Source organism: Rhinolophus sinicus, linkage group LG03, assembly GCF_036562045.2.
Source record: "Rhinolophus sinicus isolate RSC01 linkage group LG03, ASM3656204v1, whole genome shotgun sequence".
Classification (NCBI taxonomy): domain Eukaryota; kingdom Metazoa; phylum Chordata; class Mammalia; order Chiroptera; family Rhinolophidae; genus Rhinolophus; species Rhinolophus sinicus.
The window spans coordinates 177,603,610-177,626,950 of record NC_133753.1 but is presented as its reverse complement, the minus strand read 5'-3'; the positions used below and the strand labels follow the sequence as shown (position 1 = coordinate 177,626,950).

General features: G+C 38.8%; 1 protein-coding gene across 1 annotated transcript in view; it reads right to left on the bottom strand.

The window, feature by feature from the left end:
• Nucleotides 1-214: 214 nt before the first annotated feature.
• ADAMTS12 (ADAM metallopeptidase with thrombospondin type 1 motif 12) overlaps nucleotides 215-23,341 on the bottom strand; it is a 273,919-nt gene continuing 250,792 nt past the window's right edge. Inside the window, exon 24 of the mRNA XM_019737332.2 lies at nucleotides 215-4,217. Coding sequence (XP_019592891.2) covers nucleotides 4,039-4,217 — 179 coding nt within the window. The 3' untranslated portion in view covers nucleotides 215-4,038. The remainder of the gene's footprint in view (nucleotides 4,218-23,341) is intronic.

Sequence of the window (23,341 nt, the reverse complement as noted above, 5' to 3'; positions counted from 1 at the left end):
TTATTCATGAGAAGAGACCGAAATTCTACCTCACCTGGGATGTGACTCATCTGTTGACATACTAATTTAGAGGTGGAGTAGCAGAGAATCTGCGAGGCGTGTGGGAGGAAGCAGTTGACAGCATCCTCCTCCAGGATGCTAAACTCCAGGGTACCATGGGTGGGGGGTGGCAGTCTCACAGCAGGGAAAAATGAATCACACATGGAAACATCAATGAGTTTGGCCATTTATTGATGCCACATAATGGCAGGCTATGGTTACAGTCTGTTTTTAAATACCGAAGTACCCAGTGAGGCACCCCTTGAGGCTGGGCCTGGCAAAGCAGCAGAGACGCAGGGAGGGCAGTGGGTCGGGCCGTGTGCATCATACAACCAATTTGGAGGACAATGATAGGTAGAATAGTGCTTCCCCAACCGTATTTTTTTATTAGTTATATAACTTAAAATAATAATACTACTAATAATAATATTTGAATTAGCAATACAAAAAACCAGGAGTAGCATCAAATACATTGGCTAAGTTGTAGCACCAGGCAGTTCATCGTTTGATCGCTCTTGAAAGTCAATCACCATGCACCGCCTACCAGGACTTCATCTTCAAGTCAGAGGGGTGAAGGACTGAGACCTGAAATCTCTGGGGTGGCAATGTGTAGCGTTCAGAGTTTGGAGGATTTTAGCTAATTGATTGGGAAACTGTGATCTGAAACAAGACAAGCCCCTCAACTTGTGTTTCCGCAACTTGATGTAAGTTATCAAAAACATTCACCAAATACCCGAGAGCATCACATTGGGATGATCTACCACGTGGGGACTGGCTGTCCAAGGAGTGGCTAGAGGTGCGCTCTTGTTTAAGAAAACCCATTGGAAAGCAAGTCATTCCTACAAAGAAGCAAGTGTTTGTATCACAAAACGATTTCCTATTTTAGAAAAGTACTCACTGTTTAGTCTCTTGAAGTATTGTTTTCTCACGGTGTTGAATTATGTTTCGATGTTCAAGAATTTAATTAACCCACAACTTTGCAGGGAAGAGAGAACTCTACCCCTGTGAAAGGCAATGTAAACAAAACTGGGTTTGAGATCCTTGATTTGTTTGAGCACCAGGCCCTGTGGCAGCTTTCTCTGGTTCATGACAAATGTGTATCCAGTGTCTCTTGCTGTGCTTCTCACTTGCTTGCTCAAGTTGGCAAGGAAGGAGGACATAGATGAAATAAGCCAAAAAACGCTGCTTCATGTCGGCTCCTGAGAGCATCAAAGAAAAGAAGATACCACCTATGTTCTTGCCTTCAGAGTCTCCTGGTTCATCGGAGGCCCCTCTCTTATTACAAGCACAGCGACCTGTCAAAACCCACACGACTGTCTCGCAACACAGCCTCAATACAGGAAGTGCATGTCTATGAGGCATGACTCGGGGCCGATATTCTGCCTTCGAGAAACTGGAGAAAGGCCGAGAATGGAGCACCTGGCTAGGCCGTCCCTACATTTCTACCATCTTGGCCACATGGGTCATAAATAACATTTGGTGTATTGGGAAATCCGGCCTAGTTTGCTGAGGTCAGTAGGAAGCTGAGTCTGTTCCTGAGTTTTGTAAGACTGGTCACGACGCCGTGCATAACCCTATGATAGTACAGTACAGGTTCAGTCAATCCAGTTTACGAAATCAATCCCTTTGAAAGTCTACACTATACTTCAGAGACAGTCTTTGCGAATTGCCTCATTGGAAAAAAATTAGGTTCCCCTTCACTTACAACATAAGCATCTTGTCTCTCAAACCATTATTTCACCAGAGATTGTCATCAGCCAGCAATGTTTATATTTGAAGACAGAGAATACAAGACTGTAATTCTTATCTAGAAATAAATTCCCTGGCTTTAGGTAAACATTTCTACTTCCCTCTTGTTTCTGTTCAATCATAAATTTCATCCCAATCCCAGTGTTTTATGTTCCACAGAAATGTATCAGAATAATATACGTTGATGGCTTAGAAAAAAATAAAAGCACATAATATAAAAATCTTAAGCTTCTGGGATCCAAGCAGTAGAACTGGCATTGGCCAGCAACACCATCATACACTGAACAGAAGATGTCTATGGACTTGCCCACTTGTACATCTGTTTATTATGTTTACATTTGTTCTGCCACCATCTAGGTATTAGCACCATTTTTCAATAGCACCATTCTGCTGAATGGATAGATAATTCAAAGGAGATATGGGACACTGCCCTCCATGGTGAATATTAACTGTACCTGTGAATGAGTCTGAAAATACGCTGCCCATTACATGAAGGCCACATCCCTGCCTCCCAAGAGCTGATCTGGGGGCTTCTTCCCCTCGAGGCTCCACCCACCACCATCTCTCTCTGGGTTCAGTTCATGTGAATTCCTCCCTTTAGATACCAGGAAATTTGCCTTGAATTTGAGACCACAGCTTACTTTGGCTCTTGATGGGTGGTGGCAAGATCCAGAATAAGCCTTCTAACTTCCATGTCAGTTTTTTGGACTCCTCCTGACTGGCCTGTTCCCCTCAAGGAACAAGTGTAACTACTGGGTGGGCTAGGGAGTAGGTCATCTTTCCCTCACTTTTGAGAAATCTATACATATTTTTTCTTTTCTTCAGACTAGAAGTTTGTGTTCAGTTCTTGTGCTTAATACAATTTAGCGGGTTCTTTGAAATAGTCTAATCTGGAGCTCCAGTTCCCAACCTGGGCTTAGGTGGGAGGTTGCATCCATGGACCAGGCTATAACAGTTGTATGGAAACCCCCAGCAGTGAAAAGACGGTTCAGAAGCCTGAGCTGGTGAGTCAGGCAGGGGATATGCTGGAAAGGGAAAGCGAGCCAGGAACGGTCATTTGTTCTTCTGCAAAGGAATGGACATTTCCCAAGAAAGTGGGAAGAATAACGGCCCACTTTCCCTTTCTCATATAGTTGATCCTTGAACAATGCGGGTTTGCCAAACCTCACGCACTTGAAAATCTGCATGTAACTTCTGATTACCCAAAAGGTAAGTTGCCCCTTGGTATCTGTGGGGTTTTGGTTCCCAGACCATCACCACCCCACAGATACCAAAATCCATGGATGCTGAAGTCCCTTACATAAAATGGCATAGATCAACACATACAATCTGCCCTCCATATCCATGGACTGCCAAAGTGTGGCTGGAAAACAGTTCAGCTATTAATTGAAAAAAATGTACGTGTAAGTGGACCCATGCAGTTCAAACCCGTATTGTTCAAGTGTCAAGTGTATTAGCAAGAAATTGATTTCTGTGCCTTTGCTTTTGAAGAGGTCTCATAGAAATTATCTGCAGGTTAGAAATGTCTTCTGTATGACTCACTTAAATCCCTTAGGTCTACTAGATCCTACCGTTTCTGCTCATTTCCTCTTATTCTAGTATCTTTAGGTAGGCATGGGAGTCTGAACAGCCCAGACAGATATGGAGTCTACAGGGATTAGAGACAGACTAAAGGATGTAGCCAGTACTTTCTCTTCCTCCCTAGTTGAATACTGGGTGAAGAAAGTGGTCCTTTGCCTGGATGAATTAAAGGAATGTTCCTAAAAGCTCTCCCATGACATTTTAAACAGCAGTTGCCCCCAGCAGAAAGAAAGAGAAAAAATAAAAGATGATTCTACCAAGGTCAATTAACAAGATTCTTTTTTCCCTGGATAAATGTGGCTCTGTTTCCTGATACGTTTGAGGTAGTCTGGGAAAAATCTGGTCTCTTTGTTTTTCTCTTTGAGGAGGAAAAAAAGACATCATTTCACAGACTTGCCTAATTTGGCAACTTTCCCAGGAGCTGAGCCCAGGAGATGCCTAATTCTCCTGGGTATCTCACTTGTCTATCAGGGAGCATCGAGTGTCACAGTCCCACACCTCCTGCAAAGGACATTTTGTCGCCAATGGAACAATGGATTTTGTTTTGTTATGACCCAAAGTTGGACCTGAAATGCACAGAGTAAAACCATGAAGTGGTCCGTGGGGCTAGAACAGGTCACTGTCAGCAGGCTGTGGCAGTCTATGGTGGCGGGTGGCTTCCTCCTGGACTTAGAATGCTTTGGGGGTTTTGAGCAACTGTGGCTTTCTTGGCCTTCGGGTATGGCTGATGTAGGTCTGGGAGCAGGAGAGGCAGCACTGAGCCCGCACAGTAGGCACAGAACATTTCTGAAAGGTTTTCAGTGTCTGGCAGAAATTGGCTGATAAGTTGTCCTTGATGCAAAGCACATCTGCGGGAGGAGAAAAAATAAGAAAATTCCAAAGATTATCCTTTGTAAGTGAATCAGCACAACTTCTGTTAACGGAAGACTTTATATGTCTACGAAGAAAGGCTCCATAACAATTCATAGTAATAGTGGACATTCACTGAACATTTATGATGTATCAGGCACAGTGTAAAGTGTTGGTGTTAAACTGAGTTATCAATTACAATTCTTCACTCCCCTGTAATAGTATTAAACATTGCCACCTTTGCTGCGGCCGCCTGGTGGGTGGGGAATACTTCCGTACTTCTTGACTTCGGTTCAGCCTTACGACTTGCTTTGGACAATGGGACATTAGTAGATATGATCCCTATGGGGTCTTGGAATGTGCAGACGGATGAGCCTGTCCTGGTGAGCTTCTGCTGTTACCATTAAAACAACCTGGCTTGTGCTGCCACTGAACCAAGGAGGATGAAAGACTTACAAAGTTGACCTAGACCCAACCTACAGCTTGCAGCGAAGGCCGACCAGCTGAACCTTAGCTGACCTGTAGATGCTGAGCAAAAAAATATATGATTGTGGTTTTAGAGCCCTGAGTTGAGAGGTGTTTTGCTATGCAGTATTGTTATGCAACAGCTGAATGCAATGTTTTCCACGCATCGCTTCATTTAGTCTTCACAGCCATACTGTCCGGTAAATACAACTCTCCTTTCCGTTTTCAGATGAGGAAGGTGAGTCCTACAGAAGTTAGGAACTTGTACAATGTTTTCCAGCTGATAAGTGGCACAGCTAGATCTGGACACAGGCAGTATGACCCTAGATCTCTTGCTTTTATCAGTCCTACCATTCAGAGTGCAATGTAATTACCCAGTTAGCCAACCACCCAATGCTTCCTGAGCATCGCTCAGCACAGTGAACAATGTGTCACTGCCCTCCAGAAATGTACCATGTAGATGAAGGCCGCACACGTACACAAATCATCTCCATAGTAAGTATATAATTAGTTACCTGGGTTCTAATCCTTGTTCCACTCTAACTAGTTCTGGGCAATTAAGTTCCTTAATTTTGGGGGGGCCCTGCTCTCCTCAAACATGGAGCAGAGAATTAGACTAGATTCTCAGGAACCACCAACTCACAGGTTATGGGTGGGATTCACACTGCACTGGCCCACCAACTCCTGGTCTGGAAGGAATTCAATAAGGCCCACATAACAGATTTTTCTTCCAGAAAGGGAAATTGTTTATAACTCTGCTTGAGTGCCTCTCAGAGCTCCGGTTGTCTTTCTTTCTCCTTTACAGAAAAGATTTGAATAGTCATGAAGAGAAAGCTTTTTAACAGACTGTTGTCCTTTGTAAATAGAACCATCAATACAAGCAGAAATTGAAGTAATATCCTCTTTACTCAAAACCTGAGACAGTATTTTTGCCTCTTTGTGCTTTTTCACCTTCAGGTCGTGAAGGCAAAAAATGCTTTTTATCTCCTCCAAACACATCCTTCCATTGATGGTGCCTTGTTTTTTCTTTTTTTTGTGTGTGGAGAAATGTCTTCTGTTATCTGTCAAATTCCATTTTGTGAGCAAGTTATGTAACAGGTAACGTGATGCTCCTAGAACCCCAAACCTCCTTCCTCACTGCTCGTTCTTTTCTTCTTCAGGCCTCTTTTTACACATATTATAAAAGTCAATCTCTCTTAAAATCCCCAGGAAACCTTGGTGCATGCTCTGATGTTTCAGAAAGAGTACATGCTTCAGCCAAGTATTCCTACTGTGGAAAGGAATCAGAGCTCTTTGTCACCCATGTCCTCACCAGAGCAGCAGGCATTCTTAGTGGGGCCTGGGCCGTGCGTCACGTGACTGCTGCTCTGTTCAGAACAAGGCAAGATTCCTTCCTAGGCTTCTGGCTTTGGAGCAGGACCCAGCATGGAAGGCTGGGTAACAGAGCTGCTCCAGTTTCTTAGCCAGCCTCTCCTGAAGCCTTTGCGGCTGGTGGTTAGAGAAGGTGCATCTGGGGTAGTTCTTTGCCCGCCATTCCGTCTGCCATGAGTATGTGAGTACATGGAGAGAGGAAGATAGAGGAAGTGTCAAAGATCAGCTTATGTCCCTTCTCTCCACAGAGCTGCTTTCGGCCATGTTGGACCACACAGATCGCTTCCATCCCGATCTCCAAGGTGGTATTATTACTGGATCATTTGCTCCAATGTGGCACTAGGCTCTATCAAGAACTGTTCTGTAAATATGTGTAAGCCTTTTCTGCTAAGGGCTAACATGTGCTCTCTCTCAAGGGTGTCTATCATTACAAAGGGGGCCTCCTAGAGACCCCCAAAGTCTCTAACCCTGCTAAGGGTTAAACTGTGTTCTCCAAAGTTTGTATCCCCTAAAGTTGAAGTCCTAATCGTTGGTGACTGCGAGTATGACCTTATTTGGAAATATTTCTTTTTTTTTTTAATTTATTTTTAGTTATAGTTGACATACACTGTTATATTAGTTTCAGTTGTTCAATTTATACACCTTACAAAGTGATCACCACAAGAGGTCTAGTAACCATCTGTCACCATATTTAGTTCTTACAATATTACTGACTCTGTTCCCTATGCTGTACATTATATCTCTGTGACTTATTTTATAACTGGCAGTTCGTACTTCTTAATCTTCTTCCTCTTTTCTGCCCAATCCCCTTCCTTCTGGCAACCATCAGTTTGTTTTCTGTGTCTATGAGTTGGTTTCTGTTTCTTTTGTTTGATCATTTGCACTGTGTGTGTGTATACACACACACACGTATATATATCCTGTTTCCCTGAAAATAAGACCTAGCAGGACAATCAGTTCTAATGAGTCTTTTGGAGCAAAAATTAATATAAGACTGGTCTTATATTATAGTAAAATAAGACCGGGTCTTATATTAATTTTTGCTCCAAAAGATTCATTAGAGCTGATTGTCCGGCTAGGTCTTATTTTTGGGGAAACACGGTATATGCAAAATCATACAGTATTTGTCTTTCTCTGACTTACTTCACTTAATATAGTACTCTCTAGGTCCATCCATCTTGTCATAAATTGCAAGATTTCATTTTTTATGGCTGAGTAATATTCCATTGTGTGTATATATATATATATATATATATATATATATATATATATATATACACACACACACACCACATCTTTATCCAATCTTCTATTGATGGACACTTAGGTTGCTTCCATTTCTTAGCTATTGTAAATAATGCTGCGATGAACATAGGGATGCGTATTTTTTTTTAAAAAAAATAGTGTTTTGGATTTCTTCGGATAAATACCCAGAAGTGGAATTGCTAGGTCATAGGTAGTTCTACTTTTAATTTTTTGAAGAACCTCCATACTATTTTCCACAGTGGCTGCACCAACTTGCAATCCCACCAACAGTACATGAGGGTTCCCTTTTCTCCACATCCTTGCCAATACTTGTTCGTTGATTTACTGATGAGAGCCATTCAGACAGGTGTGAAGTGATATCTCACTGTGGTTTTAATTTGCATTTCTCTGATGATTAGTGACAATGAGCATATCTATTGGCCATCTGTATGTATCCTTTGGAAAAATGTCTATTCAGGTCCTCTGCTCATTTTTAAATCAGATTGTTTATTTATTTATTTTTTTTGGTGTTAAGTTGTATGGGTTCTTTATATATTTTGGATATTAACCCCTTATTAGATGTATCATTGGCAAACATCTTCTCCCATTTGGTAGGTTGTCTTTTTGTTTTGTTGATTGTTTCCTTTGCTGTGCAGAAACTTTTTAGTTTGATGTAGTCCCATTTGTTTATCTTTTTTGTTTTCCTTGCCCAAGAAGATGTATTAGAAAAAATATTAATAAGAGCAACATCAGAGAGTTTACTGCCTATGTTTTCTTCTAGGAGTTCTATGGTTTGGGGTCTTACATTTAAAGTCTTTAATCCATGTTGAGTTTATTCTTGTATATGGTGTAAGAAAGTGGTCTATTTTCACTTTTTTGCATATATCTGTCCAGTTTTCCCAACACTATTTATTGAAGACACTGTCTTTACTCCATTGTAGATTCTTGCCTCCTTTGTCATAGATTAATTAATCATAGAGGTGTGGGTTTATTTCTGGGCTCTCTATTTTGTTCCATTGATCTATGTGTCTGTTTTTATGCCAGTATCATGCTGCTTTGATGACTATAGGCTTATAGTACAGTTTGATATCAGGTAGCGTGATATCCCCAACTTTGTTATTCTTTCTCAAGACTGATGTGGCTATTCAGAGTCTTCTGTGGTTCCATATAAATTTTAAGATTATTTGTTCTAGTTCTATGAAAAATGTCATTGGTATTTTGATAAGGATTATATTGAATGTGTAGATTGCTTTGAGTATTATGGATATTTTAACAATATTAATTCTACCCATACCTGAGCATGGTATATCCTTCCATTTATTTGTGTTGTCTTCCATTTCTTTCATTAGTGTCTTATAGTTGTCAGATTACAGGTCTTTCACCTCCTTGGTTAAATTTATTTCTATATTAGGATATATTATTCTTTTTTATACAACTGTAAATAGATTCTTCTCATAATTTGTTTCTCACAGTTTGTTATTTGAGTCTAGAAATGCAACAGATTCCTGAGTTCTAATTTTGTAGCCTACAACTTTACTTAATTCATTTATTAGTTCTAATAGTTTTTTGGTAGACTTTTAGGGTTTTCTATATACAGTATGTCATCTCCAAATAGGGACCTTTTTACTTCTCCCGTTCCTATTTGGATACCTCTTATTTCCTTTTCTCCATGGCTGTGGTGAGGACTTCCAATACCATTTTGAACAAGTGTGATGAGAGTAGGCATCTTTATCTTGATCCTGATCTTAGAGAAAAAGCTTTCAGCTTTTCACCATTGAGTATGATGTTACTTGTGTGTTTGTCATATATGGTCTTTATTATGTTGAGGTATATTCCTTCTATACCCAGTTTGTTGAGAGTTATCATAAAAGGATGTTGAATTTTGTCAAATGCTATTTCTGTATCTATTGAGATGATCATATGACTTCTATCCTTCATTGCACTTATGTGGTATATCACACTGATTGATTTGTGGATACTGAACCATTCTTGCATCCCTGGAATGAATCCCACTTGATTATGGTGTCTGATATTTTAAATGTATTGCTGAATTTGGTTTGCTAATATTTTGTTGAGGTATTTTGCATCTATATTCATCAGGGATATTGGCTTATAAATTTTTTTAAGTTTACTGGGGTGACAATTGTTAGTAAAGTTATGTAAGTTTCAGGTGTATAATTTTGTAAAAGGGATCAAATATATGGTGATGGAAGGAAAAATGACTCTGGCGTTGTCAATTTTTTGTGTGTGTGGTGTCTGGTTTTGGTATCAGATGGCCTCATAAAATGAGTTTGGGAGCCTTCCCTTCTCTTCAATTTTTTGGAATAATTTGAGAGAAATACGTATTAATTCTTTGAATGTTCGGTAGAATTCACCTGTGAAGCTGTCTGGTCATGAACTATCACTTGCTGGGAATTTTTTGATTACTAGAAATAAAATTGAATTGGTAATCAGTCTGTTTAGATTTTCTGTTTCTTCCTGATTCAGTCTTGGAAAATTATATAGTTCTAGGAATTTATCCATTTCTTCTATGTTGTCCAATTTGTTGGCCTATAATTTTTCATAATATTCTCTTACTATTCTTTGCATTTCTGTGGTGTTCTATGTTACTTCTCTCATTTCTGATTTTATTTGGCCCCTCTCTTTTTTCTTAATTAGTCTGGCTAGAGGTTTATCTATTTTGTTTATCTTTTCAAAGAACCAGCTCATAATTTCATCGATCTTTTCTTTCTTCTTTTTCTTTCTCCCTCTTTCCCTCCTTCTTTCCCTCCCTCCCTTCCTTCATTTTTTTGTCTCTATTTTATTTATTTCTGCACTGATCTTCATTATTTCTTTCCTTCTACTCATTTTGAGCTTTGTTCTTTTTCTAGTTTTTTTAGGTGTAAGTTCGGATGGTTTATTTTAGATTTTTCTTGCTTCTTGAGGTAAGTCTGTATTGCTATGAACTTCCTTCTTAGAGCTGCTTTTCCTGTGTCCCAAGGATTTTGAATCATGATATGTCTATATGCATTTGTCTCAAGATATTTTATTTCCCCCTTGATTTCTTCAGTAAACCATTAATTGCTTACTAGCATGTTGTTTAGCATCCGTGTTTCCTCCCCCACTTTTCTTTTTGTAATTCATTTCTAATTTCGTACAGCTGTGATCGAAGAAGATGCTTGATGTGATTTCAATTTTCTTAAATTTACTGAGACTTGTTTTGTGGCCAAATATGTGGTCTGTCTTGGAAAATATTCCAGGTGCACTTGAAAAGTACGTATTCTGCTGATTTGAGGTGGAATGCTCTGTAAATATCTACTAAGTACATCTGCTTTAATGTGTCATGTAAGGCCATTGTGTGCTTGTTGATTTTGTCTGGATGATCTATCCATTGATATAAGTGTTATTATGGTTGTTAAAGTCCCCTGTTATTGTAATACTGCCAATCTCTCTCTTTACATTTGTTAATATATGCTTTATACATATATTAGGTACTCCTATGTTGGATGCATAGATATTTATGAGAATTATATCCACTTGTTGGATTGATACCTTTATCATGTGAAATGCTCTTCTTTTTCTCGGGTTGCAGCTTTTGTTTTTAAGTCTATTTTGTCTGATATAAGTATTGCTGCCCCTGGATTTCTTTTTCATTTCTATTTGCATGAATTATCTTTCCACCACTTCACTTTCAGTCTGTGTGTGTCTTTTAATCTGAAGTGAGTTTCTTGTAGACAGCATATGCATGTATCTTGTTTTCCTTTACCCATTCAGCCACTCTATGTCCCCTGATTGAAGCATTTAGTGCATTTACATTAAAAACAATTATGGATAAATATGCACTTAATGGCATTTTATTGTTTCCTTGTTGTTTTGTAGTTGTCTGTTACTTTCTTCTCTCTTGCACTCTTTTCTTGTACATTGATGGCTTTCTTCAGTGATTTGTTTGAGTGCCTTTTCTTTATTTTTTGTATGTGTATTATAGGTTTTTGGTTTGTGGTTACCATAAGATTCATATATATCAAAATATGTTTATAGCAGTCTCTTTAAATTGATGGTCACTTAATTTCAAATGCATTCTAAAAGCACTACATTTTTACTCATTCCCCACATTTTTTTGGCATTATATTTTACATCTTGGGTGTGTATGTGTATCCCTTTAATTTATTACTGTAGTTACACATGCTCTTACTACTTTTCCCTTTTAACCTTCACATTAGCTTTATAATTGGTTGATCCACTACACTCACTAAATGCTTGCCTTTATGAGTAACATTTCTCCTTTTCTATATTTACTTATTTTTAGTTTTGGCATTTTCTTTTTCACTTAAAGAAGTCCCTTTAACTTCTTCTTTTTTTAAATTTTTGGCTTAGTGGTGATGAACTCCTTTAGCTTTTGCTTGTTTGGGAAGCTCTTTATTTCTCCTTCAGTTCTGAGTGACAACCTTTCTGGGTAGATTATTCTTGGTTGTTGGTTTTACATTTCATCATTTTGGATATATCGTACCATACTGTTCTGGCCTGCAAAATGTCTGCTGAAAAATCAGCTCATAGTCTTATGGGGGAATCCTTTGTACAAAACTTGCTGCTTTTAAGATTCTCTTTAAATTTTGCATTTCAATTGTAATATGTCTTGATGTGGGCCTCTTTGGTTTCATCTTGTTTGGGATTCTCTGCACTTCCTGGACATAAATGTCTGTTCCCTTTACCAGGTCAGGGAAGTTTTCAGTTGTTATTTTATTAAATTGGCGTTTCTGTTCCTTTCTCTCCCTTTTCTCCTTCTGGGGCCCTTATGATTCAAATGTTGTACATTTGATGTTGTCCCAGGGGTCCCTTAAACTATCCTAAATTTTTTTTGAATTTTTTTTTTTTTTTTTTGCTCTTCTGATTGGGTGATTTTCACTACTTTGTGTTCCAGCTTGCTGACTCATTCTTCTGCTTCAACTAATCTACTGTTGACTCCCTCTAGTGTATTTTTCATTTCAGTTACTGTATTCAGTTCTGATTGGTTCTTTTTTTATATTTTCTATCTCTTTGTTAAAGTTCTCATTGAGTTCATCTATTCTTCTTCCAAGTGCATTGAGCATTCTCATAACCAGTGTTCTGAACTCTTTATTGGGTAGATTGCTTGTGTCCACTTAATTCTTTTTCTAGGGTTTTGTCCTGTTCTTTTGCTTGGAACATAGTTCTACATTTCCTCAGTTGGGCTGTATCTCTGTGTTTGTTTTTATAAATAGGTGAAACAACAATCTCTCCTGGTCTTAAAGAAATGGCCTTGTGTAGGAGCTTTGTAAACGTTGTAGACTGCATGTGCTGGGTGTCTTTGGCAAGCCAGCTGGAGCTGGAGTGGGCATGGGCTTTGGGGAGACCTGGGGCAAGCTTCACCAGGGCCAACCTAGTGGGCTGGCTGGGGCTCTAGTTGGATTAGGGTCAGGCTGTGGGAAGTCCTGGGGGCAAGTCGTGCTGGGGCTGCCTTGACAGGATGGTTGGAACTGTAGCTGAAGTGATCATAGTTTGTGGGAAGTCCTGGGGACAAGGTGAACTGGGGCAGGAGCTGAACCTAGAGTGGGTGCAAACTGTGGAGAGTCCTGGGGGCAAGCCATGCTGGGGCTGCCTTGGGAGTCCTGGGGGCAAGCAGTAACAGCTGGAAGCAGGCTGCAAGGAGACCTGGGAGTAAGCTGTGCTGGGACCCAGAGCTGTAGTTGGAGTGGGTGTGGGCCATGGGGAATCCTGGGGGCAAGCTGCAGAGCTGGTGTGGATCTGGGGCCTGTTGCATACTCTGATGGCTTTGACCAGCTGGCTAGAGTACTTGGATTCTGCTCCTGCCCATTTGATCAAGTTGGAGGGAAAGGACAACAAATGTTGTTCCTGCAGTTCCCCTCTCATTTGGCCAATGCGCCAGTGTTTGTAAATGGATTTCCTTCTCATACAGTCTAGGTTTCCTTTATACCACTGTTTTGTCCCTAAGCCCAAGGTGGTGGGGGGCAGGGGGCTAGTCTGAGCACAGGCCCTTCAGTGATCTCTCCCTCGTACAGGTCAGTGCATTGGGGATGGGGATCCCATGGTACCATGTATCTGTCTCTCTCCTACCCATTTCTATGTGGTCTCTCTCATTTGTTGTGCAGAAACTATTCAGTCAGCTTTCTATTCTTCTTTGGGAAAATTGCTCTATTTGTAGGTGTAACTTCGATGTGTTAGTGGGAGGAGGTGAGTTCGGAGTCTTCCTATGCCACCATCTTGTATCTAAAGCCTGGAAATATTTCTTTGTAGATGTGTTATGATGTAAATTAAAATATGGTCATATTGGAGAAGGCTGGGCCCTTAATCCAAAATGAATGTGTCCTTATAAGAAGAGAGACACACACACACAGAGGAGAAAGCTATGTGAAGACTGACACACAGAAGAAAGAAGGCTGTATGAAGACGGAGGCAGATTAGTGTTATGCAGCTACAATCTAAGGAAAGCTGAGGATTGATGGCAACCACCAGAAGCTAAGAGAAAGAACATGGCTCTGACAAGACCTTGATTTTGGACTTCTAGCTTTCAGAACTGTGAGGGAATCAATTTCTCTTATTTTAAGTCATGTAGCTTATGGTAGTTTGTTATGATAGCCCTAGGAGACTACTGCACCCCCTCCCTATTACAATAACAACAGATACAATTTATTAAATACCTACCACATGCTGGGCAATGTGCTTGACATATACACTCTCATTGGATCATAGAAATTTACTTGTGGATATAAATATTCTTCTTTAACACTTGTCTGAGATGTATCTTGTGATCAATAATATCTGCTGCATAAATGAATGAACTGAATCCTATTCATCTGGAAGAATATTCTTCAATAGACAGTTTGCTGACTCAAATGTTCATTTGTATCAACTTTGGATCGAAATACTTTCCTTATTCTTTTTCTTGCCTTCTTTACCCCTCACTCTTCAAATTAGAAAACAAAACAAAAACAAACCCCCAAGAATAGTGTGGATAAGGGTTTTGCTTTGATTTTTTTAATCATTATGAATGTAATGCCTAGAATATAGTTGATACTCAGGTAATATTTCTGGAAAAATTTTTTTTCTTAGTCCAGGTACATGAAAAGGGTTTTTATAGTCTCTAATATGGAAATGGTAGTTTTGATTTAGATTTTAAGTCATTAACAATTTAGATGGCACCCAAAGGAAGTATAACAGCTTTGAAGAAAGCAAATTTATACACAATACATTTGAATTTATATACAATCTTACAAGATGAACATGGAGGGTATGTTTATTGTGATGGCTGGATGGCTGACAAGAATCTGGGCACTGAATGACTCATTTTCAAAGCATTCTAGAGGGCATAGTAGACGAGGAGGTGTGTGGTTGGTACTTTAAATCAAGGAATTTCTCACAGCTGTTCTTTCATGTTGCTTTTCTATGAGTACGCATGGCTCTGCCTTCGAGAGAAGCTAATTAAACTTCGTGCCCTGATTATTGTTGGTGAGTGGAATTCATTGTTATTTACATCAATTGCCAGTCAACTGTTAGTCACCACCTCTTCAGTGTGAGAATTCAAGATAAAAAATACCAAGGATGCATTTAACCCAGTTTTGATTATTGAAGATTGCATTATCCAGCAATAAGACAGTTAAAGACCATCTACGTATAATTTTTAAAAAACCAATAGTACTAGGCATGTTCAACCAAGACTGTGTTGATACTTCAGTTGTGTAAAAATCAACACAACATAGAAGGATTCTCTAGCTTCAACACTTTATATTATTTTATTTTAAATTTATTGGGATGACCTTGGTTAATAACAACATTATATATGGCTCAGGGGTATCTTTATAATATGACATCTGCATACTCGCTAGTGTGCCCAATACCTGCAGTCTAGCCTCCTTTCATTACCATATATTTAAGCCCCTCTACCCTCTTCATTCTTCCCCACTGCCTTTCACCTCTGATAACTACCATTTTGTTCTCTGATCTACGAGCTTTTTTTGTTTTGTTTCTTTGTTGCTTTTCGTTTTAAATCCTACAAGAATGAAATCATACAGTTCTTGTCCTTTTCCATCTGACATATTTCATTCAGCATAATACTCCATCCATGTTGTGTCAAATGGCAATATTTCTTTTTATGGCTGAGTAGTATTCCATTGTATATACATACTACTTTTTTTTTTTAATCCATTAATCTGTCCAAGGATACTTAGGTGTTTCCATTTCTTGGCTATTGTAAATAATGGTTCAATAAATATAAGGGTATGTATATCTTTAAAAATAAGTGTTTTCAATATTTTCAGGTAGATATCCAGAAGAGGGATTGCTGGGTCATATGGTAGCTCTAGTCTTAATTTTTTGAGAAATCTCCATACTGTTTTTCATAGTGGCTGTACTAATTTATAGTTCCCACCAGATGTGTACGAGAGTTCCCTTTTCTCCACATCCTCAACACTTGTTATTTCTTCTCTTTTTGATAATAGCCAGTCTAATAAATGTGAGGTGGTATGTCATTGTAGTTTTAATTTCCATTTCCCTTAGAGTTAGCGATGTTGAGCATCTTTTTATATATCTGTGGGCCATCTGTATGTCATCCTTAAATAAGTGTTTACTCACGTCCTCTGCCCATTTTTTAATGGGATTGTTTGGTTTTTTGGTGTTGAGTTGTATGAGTTTTTATATATTTTGGGTATTAGACCCTTATCAGAAGAATCATTTGCAAATATTTTCTCCCATTCAATTGGTTGCCTTTTTGTTTTGTTGATGGTTACTTTTGCTGTGCAGAAGCTTTTTAGTTTGATGTAGTCCCATTCATTTACTTTTGCCTTTACTTTCCTTGTCTTTCTGGTCAACTTCATAAAAGCCCCTCAAGGTTAAGATCCATAAGTTTAATACCTATGTTTTCTTCTATGTATTTTATTGGTTCAGGTCTTATATTCAAGACTTTAATACATTTTGAGTTAATTGTTGTGTATGGTGTCAGACAGAAATCCAGTTTTGCATGTGACTTCCCAGTTTTCCAGCACTGCTTATTGAGAAACTTTCCTTTCTCCACTGCATGATTTTGGCTCCTTTGTCGAAAATTAGTTGGCCATATATGTATTTATGTATATGTATGTGTTTATTTCTGGGCTCTCAATTTTGTTCCACTAATCTGTATGTCTATTTTCTGTCAATACTATACTGTTTCGATTACTATAACTTTGTAGTATAGTTTTAAGTCAAGGACTATGATACCTCTGGCTTGGTTCTTTTTTCTCAGGGTTGCTTTGGGTATTCAGGGTCATTTGTGGTTCTATACAAATTTGAGATTTTTTTGTTGTTGTTCTATTTCTGTGAAAAATCTGGGATTTTGATAGGGATTTCATTGAATCTGTAGAGGTTGCTTTGGGTAGTATGGACATTATAATAATATTAATTCTACCAATCCATGAGCATGGAATATCTTTCCATTTCTTTGTTTATTCTTCAATTTCTTTCAACAATGCCCTGTAGTTTTCAGTGTACAGGTCCTTCACCTTCTTTGTTGAGTTTATTCCAAGGTATTTTATCCTTTTTGATGAAATAGTAAATGGGATTGTTTTCTTTATTTCTCTTTCTGATATTTCATTGTTAGTATATAGGAATGCAACAGATTCTTGTCTATTGATTTTGTATCCTGCAACTTTACTGTATTTGTTTATTGTTTCTACAGTTTTTAGTGGAGTCTTTAGAGTTTCCCATATAGAAAATCATGTCATCTGCAAATAGTGGCAGTGTTACTTCTTCAGTCTCAATTTGGATGCAATTTATTTATTTATTTATTTATTTATTTATTTATTTATTTAATTAATTTTCTTGTCTAATTGTTCTGGCTAAGACTTAAGAGTACTATCATGAATAATAGTGGGGAGAGTGGGAATCCCTGTCTTGTCCCTGACCTTAGAGAAAAAGCTTTCAGTTTTTCAACATTGACTATGATATTAGCTGAAGGTTTGTCATATATAGCCTTTATTTTGCTGAGTTATTTTCTTTCTATACCCACTTGATTGACTATTTTTGTCATAAATGGATATTGTATCTTGCCAAATGCTTTTTCTGCATCTCTTCATATGACCATAATTTTTATCTTTTATTTTGTTAACATGTTGTATCACATTGATTTGTGCATATTGAATCATCCTTGCATCCCTGAAATGAGCCCCACTTGATTGTGATATATGATCCTTTTAATGTTTTGTTGTATTTAATTTGCTAGTATTTTCTTTAGGATTTTCATATCTATGTTAATTGGAGATACTGGCCTGTAATTTTCTTTTTTCTTTTTTTTTTTTTTTTTGTGATGTCTTTGCCTGGTTTTAGTATCAGGGTAATAATATTGGCCTCCTAAATGAGTTAGGAAGTATTTCCTCCTCTTCAATTTTTTTGGAAAATGTTGAGAAGGAATGGTATTAAATCTTCTTTGAATGTTTTGTAGAATTCACCAGTGAAGCCACCTGATCCTGGATTTTTGTTTTGGGGGAGGTTTTCAATTACTGTTTTAATTTCATTACTAGTGATCAGTCTATTTAGGTTTTCTACTTCATGATTCAGTCTAGGAAGGTTGTATATTTCTAAGAGTTTGTTCATTTCCTTTAGATTATCAAATCTGGTAGTGTATAGCCTTACACAGTATTCTTGTATAATCCTTTGTATTTCTGTGGTGTCCATTGTAACTTCTCCTCTTTCATTTCTGATTTTGTCTTTTTTCCTATGTGAGTCTAGCTGTGGATGTCCTTTTTGTTTATCATTTGAAATAACCAGCTTTTTGTTTCATTAATTTAGTCTATTGTCTTTTTGTTCTCTATTTCACTATGATTTTTACTATTGCCTCCCTTCTACTGATTTTGGGTTTCATATGTTCTTCATTTTCCAGTTCTTTAAGTTATAATGCTAGATTGTTCATTTGGGATTTTTCTTGTTTCTTGAGGTAGGCCTGTAATGCTATAAACTTGCATCTTAATACTACTTTTGCTGCATACCCAAAATTTCGATATGTTGTATTTTCATTTTTATTTGTGTCTATGACTCTCTTGATCTCTTCTTTTCTTTCTTTTTGACCCAATAGTTGTTCAGTAGCATGTTTAATCTCCATGAATTTGTTGTTTTCCAGCTTTTTTCTTGTAGTTTATTTCCAATTTCACACTGTTGAAGTTGGAAACTATGCTTGGTATGATTTCAATCTTAAATTCACTGAGACTGATTTTGTGCCGCAACATATAGTCTGTCCTTGAGAATATTCCATGTGCACTTGAGAAAAATGTGTGGTCTGTCATTTTGGGATGGAAAGTTCTATAAATATCCATGAAGTCTATTTGGTCTAATGTGTCCTTTAAGGCCAATATTTTCTTATTGCCTTTCTGTCTGATCTATCCATTGCTGTGAGTGGGGTATCCAGGTCCCCTACTGTAATTGTATTTTTGTCAGTTTCTCCCTTTTGGTCTGTTAGTAATTGCTTACATATTTTGGCACTTTCAGGTTGGGTGCATATATATCGATAAAAGTTATGTCTTCTTGATAAATTGTCTCCTTTATCTACTGTTGATTCCCTCTAATGTATTCTTTATTTCAGTTATTGTATTCTTTATTTCTGACTGTTTCTTTTTTATGTTTTCTGTCTCCATTTTTATATGTCCTATCTCTTTGTTGAAGTTCTTCCTGAGAACACTGAGCATCTTTAAAACCAGTGTTTTGAACTCTGCATCTGGTAGATTATTTATTTCCATTTAATTTAGTTCTTTTTCTGGAGCTTTGTTCTGTTATTTCATTTGGTGAATGTTTCTCCCTCCCGCCCCCATTTTGGCTGTCTCTCTGTTTTTGTTTCTGCTTATTAGGAAGAGCTGCTATCTATGTTTCCTAGTCTTAGAAGAGTGGTCGTATGTAGCAGGTATCCTGTGGGGTGCAGTGGCTCGGTCTCCCTGGTCACCTGACCAGATGCTCCAGGTGTTTCCCCTATATGGGTTGTATGTGCCCTCCTGTTGTACTTGAGCCTTGGTTATTGTTTGTACATCAATGGGAGGGATTGATCCTCAGGCTGACTTTTTGTGAGGACTGGCAGTAACTACAGTGGAGCAGTTGTGCAGGAGCTGACCCTATGGAGCAGGAGCTGACCCTATGGAGCAGGATCTGCTTTAGCAGGGCTCTGATGCCTGCCCAGTCTGCCGTTTAGGTGTGTTGTTTGTGGAGGTGGTTGGCTGGTGCTGGCCACTAGGTGTGTTGGTTCTGAGGCTTCTTGAGAGGGGCTCTGTTGCAGGCTAAGCTCAGCTGCTGCCTGTGTCCTTCCCAGGCCACATGGTATGAAGTACAAAGTGATCTGCAAATGGTTGCCACTAATGTTGGCCTTGGAGGTGCCTGGGAGAGGCCAGCTGCTGCTAGTGCCAGGCTTTGGGTCAGCCTCAACATTTTAAAAACATGGTATAGGAGGTGATAAAATGACATCAAAGGAAGAGGGTCTCAAATTGGCCCCTTGGTCTAGAACAGGAATGTCCAAACTGCGGCCCATGGGCCAACTGCAGCCCCAATCCATTTTTTATTGGCCCACAGCAAATTCCAAAAATATATTTAGTTTACTTAAATAAACCAGGTGAGGCAATACGTACTTCACCTTGAGTGAGTAGCCCGGCTGTTTGTGTATTTTACCGCATATGGCCCTTGGTGAAAAACGTTGAAAAAAGTTTGGACACCCCTGGTCTACAAAAACATGATTCTCAAACTTTAATGTGCATCCAAATCACCTGGGGATCTTGTTCAAATGTGATTCTGATTCAGTAGGTCTAGCGTAAAGCCTGAGATCCCACATTTCTACCAAGCTCCAGGTAATGTCAATGCATCTAGTCCAGGGGACCACACTTTGAGTAGCAACAGTTTGCAAGACTAAAAGTTAATAACAACTCTTAAAATGAGCCTGAGGTAGCTTCTTTTAGAGTTTCAAGTATGGTCAGTGATAGCCACCCTCAAATACAAGTTGGTCATAAGAAAGTTGCACATGACAATCATATCTAAAGCATTTTCCCCCTCAGTGCATTGTGCTCAGTATTTCCAACCCAGAATTCTCTACTGGCTTCCATACTTGTGTAGAAAAATCAATCATAGGACATTCCTAAATGATAAGTCCCTCAACAAGCCTGTCTCAAGCAGAATTCATTCTCTTTCCCCATTCTCAAACCCACCCCTGGGCTTCCTCTCTCAGTGAATGGCAGCCTCATCTACTCAGCTTCCCCAGTCACAAGTCTGGGTATTATTATTCCTCTTCTTTCCCCAGGCACAAAGTCCTGTCAAGTCTCTGTTTTAAGTTTTAAGTAGCTCTTGAATCAACTTCTCTCTACCTTCTCTACTGCCCTAGTTTATGGCATATACATCTCTTGCTTCGGGTACCACTGATCCCCTAACTGGTCTTCCTTCTCTGTCATCCACACTGCCACCAGCATGATGACTTCCTTATCTTTACTCCCCTGTTTGGAACACTTCAACGGCTCCCTTCTTCCCTAGCGATAAAAATAAAGTCGAAACTCATTAGGATGCTTTACGGGGCTCTTTATCTTCTAGCTCCAGCTCACCTTTCTAGCCCTGCTGTTTCCTAACCAGCCTTGAACTTTGTACTTGAGTTAGTCTTATGTGTCATAACATCATCTTCTCCCTGTTTACTGTAGAAACTGAAAGCTTCTCCTGGAACTGCTCACCTAATCTCTCTACATATCCTTCACTTTGTCTGGAGGCCTTCCCTACTCCCCCCATTTTACATTTGATGCCCTTCCCAAGTACTCTAATGCTATGAGAGTACACCCTTGGTAACACCCTTACCTCCATTATCAGTGAGTCACTCGTTTGTAGTTTTGTTCCTTGTTGACATTATGTTTAGCACATAGTAAGTGCCCAACAAATATTTGTTAAGTAAATGCATTGTTTGTAAATAAACAACCGCTAGGGAAATTTTTCTCAGGATGTTAACTCTAATGGCAGTCTCTGTTGAACGGCAGCCCTCAGTACTTGGAAGGAGACGGGGAGCACAATAACAGACCACAGGTTTCATTATCTCTCATCTTTAAGGATCTTTGGAGACATTTCTCCAAAGAGGACATACACATGGCCAACAGACATATGAAAAGATGCTCAACATCACTAATCATCAGCGAAATGCAAATAAAAACCGCAATAAGATAATACCTCACTCTGGCCAGAATGGCTATTATGAATAAATCAACAAACAACAAGTCTTGGTGAGGATGTGGAGAAAAGGGAACCCTTGTGCACTGTTGGAGGGATTGCAAATTGGTGTAGCCACTATGGAAAACAGTATGGAGGTTCCTTAAAAAATTAAAAATAGAACTACCTTATGACCCAGCAATTCTACTCCTGGTTATGTATGTAAAGAAACCCCAAACACTAATTCAAAAATATATATGCACCCCTATGTTTACTGCAGCACTATTCACAATAGCCAAGATATGAAACAACCGAAATGCCTATCAACAGACGATTGAATAAAGAAATTGTGGTACATTTATACAGTGGAGTATTACTCTGCCACAAAGAAGACTGAAATCTTACCATTTGCAATGACATGGATGGACCTAGAGAAACTTATGCTAAGTGAAATAAGTCAGACTGAGAAAGACAAATACCATGATCTCACTTATATGTGGAATCTAAAGAACAGAATAAACAAGCAAACAAAACACAAACACACTCATAGATACAGAAAACAAACTGATGGTCGCTAGATAGGAGGGGGGTGGGGGATAGGGAGAAGGTGAAGGGATTAGAAAGCACAAATTAGAAGTCACAAAATAGTCATGGGAATGTGAAATACAGTATGGGGAATATAATCAATGTTGTAAAGACTATGTAGGATATCAGATGGGTACTGGACTTATTGGGGGGACTTATGCCTAATCACTGTGCTGTACATCTGAAACAAATATAAAATAATGTTGAATGTCAACTATAATTAAATACACACACGCACACACGGTCTAACAATTAAGTTCGTGAACTTGTTGAAATGATGGTGCTAACCTTTTTTGATATTAGAGGGATAATTTATTATGAATTTGTACCAACTGGACAAACAGTTAACTAAGTTTACTATTTGAAAGTGCTGAAAACACTGCGTGAAAAAGTTAGACGACCTGAACTTTTTGCCAATAATTCATAGCTCTTGCATCACGACAATGCACCAGCTCACACGGCACTGTGTGTGAGGGAGTTTTTAGCCAGTAAACAAATAACTGTATTGGAACACCCTCCCTACTCACCTGATCTGGCCCCCAAGGACTTCTTTCTTTACCTGAATATAAAGGAAATATTGAAAGGAAGACATTTTGATGACATTCAGGACATCAAGGGTAATACGACGACAACTCTGATGGTCATTCCAGAAAAAGAGTTCCAAAATTGCTTTGAAGGGTGGACTAGGCGCTGGCATGAGTGCATACCTTCCCAAGGGGAGTACTTCAAAGGTGACTGTAGTGATATTCAGCAATGAGGTAGGTAGTAGCAGCACTTTTTCTAGGATGAGTTTGCGAACTGAATTGTCCCACCTCATATATATACATATATATGAGGTCGGACAATATATATTTATATTTATATAGTCACGGGATATAAAGTACAGCATAGGGAATACAGTCAATGGTATTGTAATAGCTGTGTATGATGTCAGAGAGGTAGTAGACTTGGGGGGATTATTACTTTGTGAGGGGTGTAAATGTCTATAATCATTATGTTGTTTTTTACAACTGAAACTAATAAGTATTTTAAAAAAGAATCAAGATAGAGGAAAAAAAACATATCTTTGGGAAAAGACTACCACTGTGTATGACAATGTGGCACCCTCACCTCCCCAAGTCTCAGTGTCCCTCTTCTTTAGCTTCTCATACCCAGGGACCTTGGACCTTTTGGAGGACTGCCCACAACCTATGGGAGCTGCTTTATCTCCCCATGTAGAATGCCTTAAAAGCCTGCAAATTCACTTCTATTGAGGCAGCCGTTGGCCAGTGGCTGAAGAGTGTGGGAGTGTGATGGTCCAGCTTACTGCCTCTGACAGCGCTGAGACATA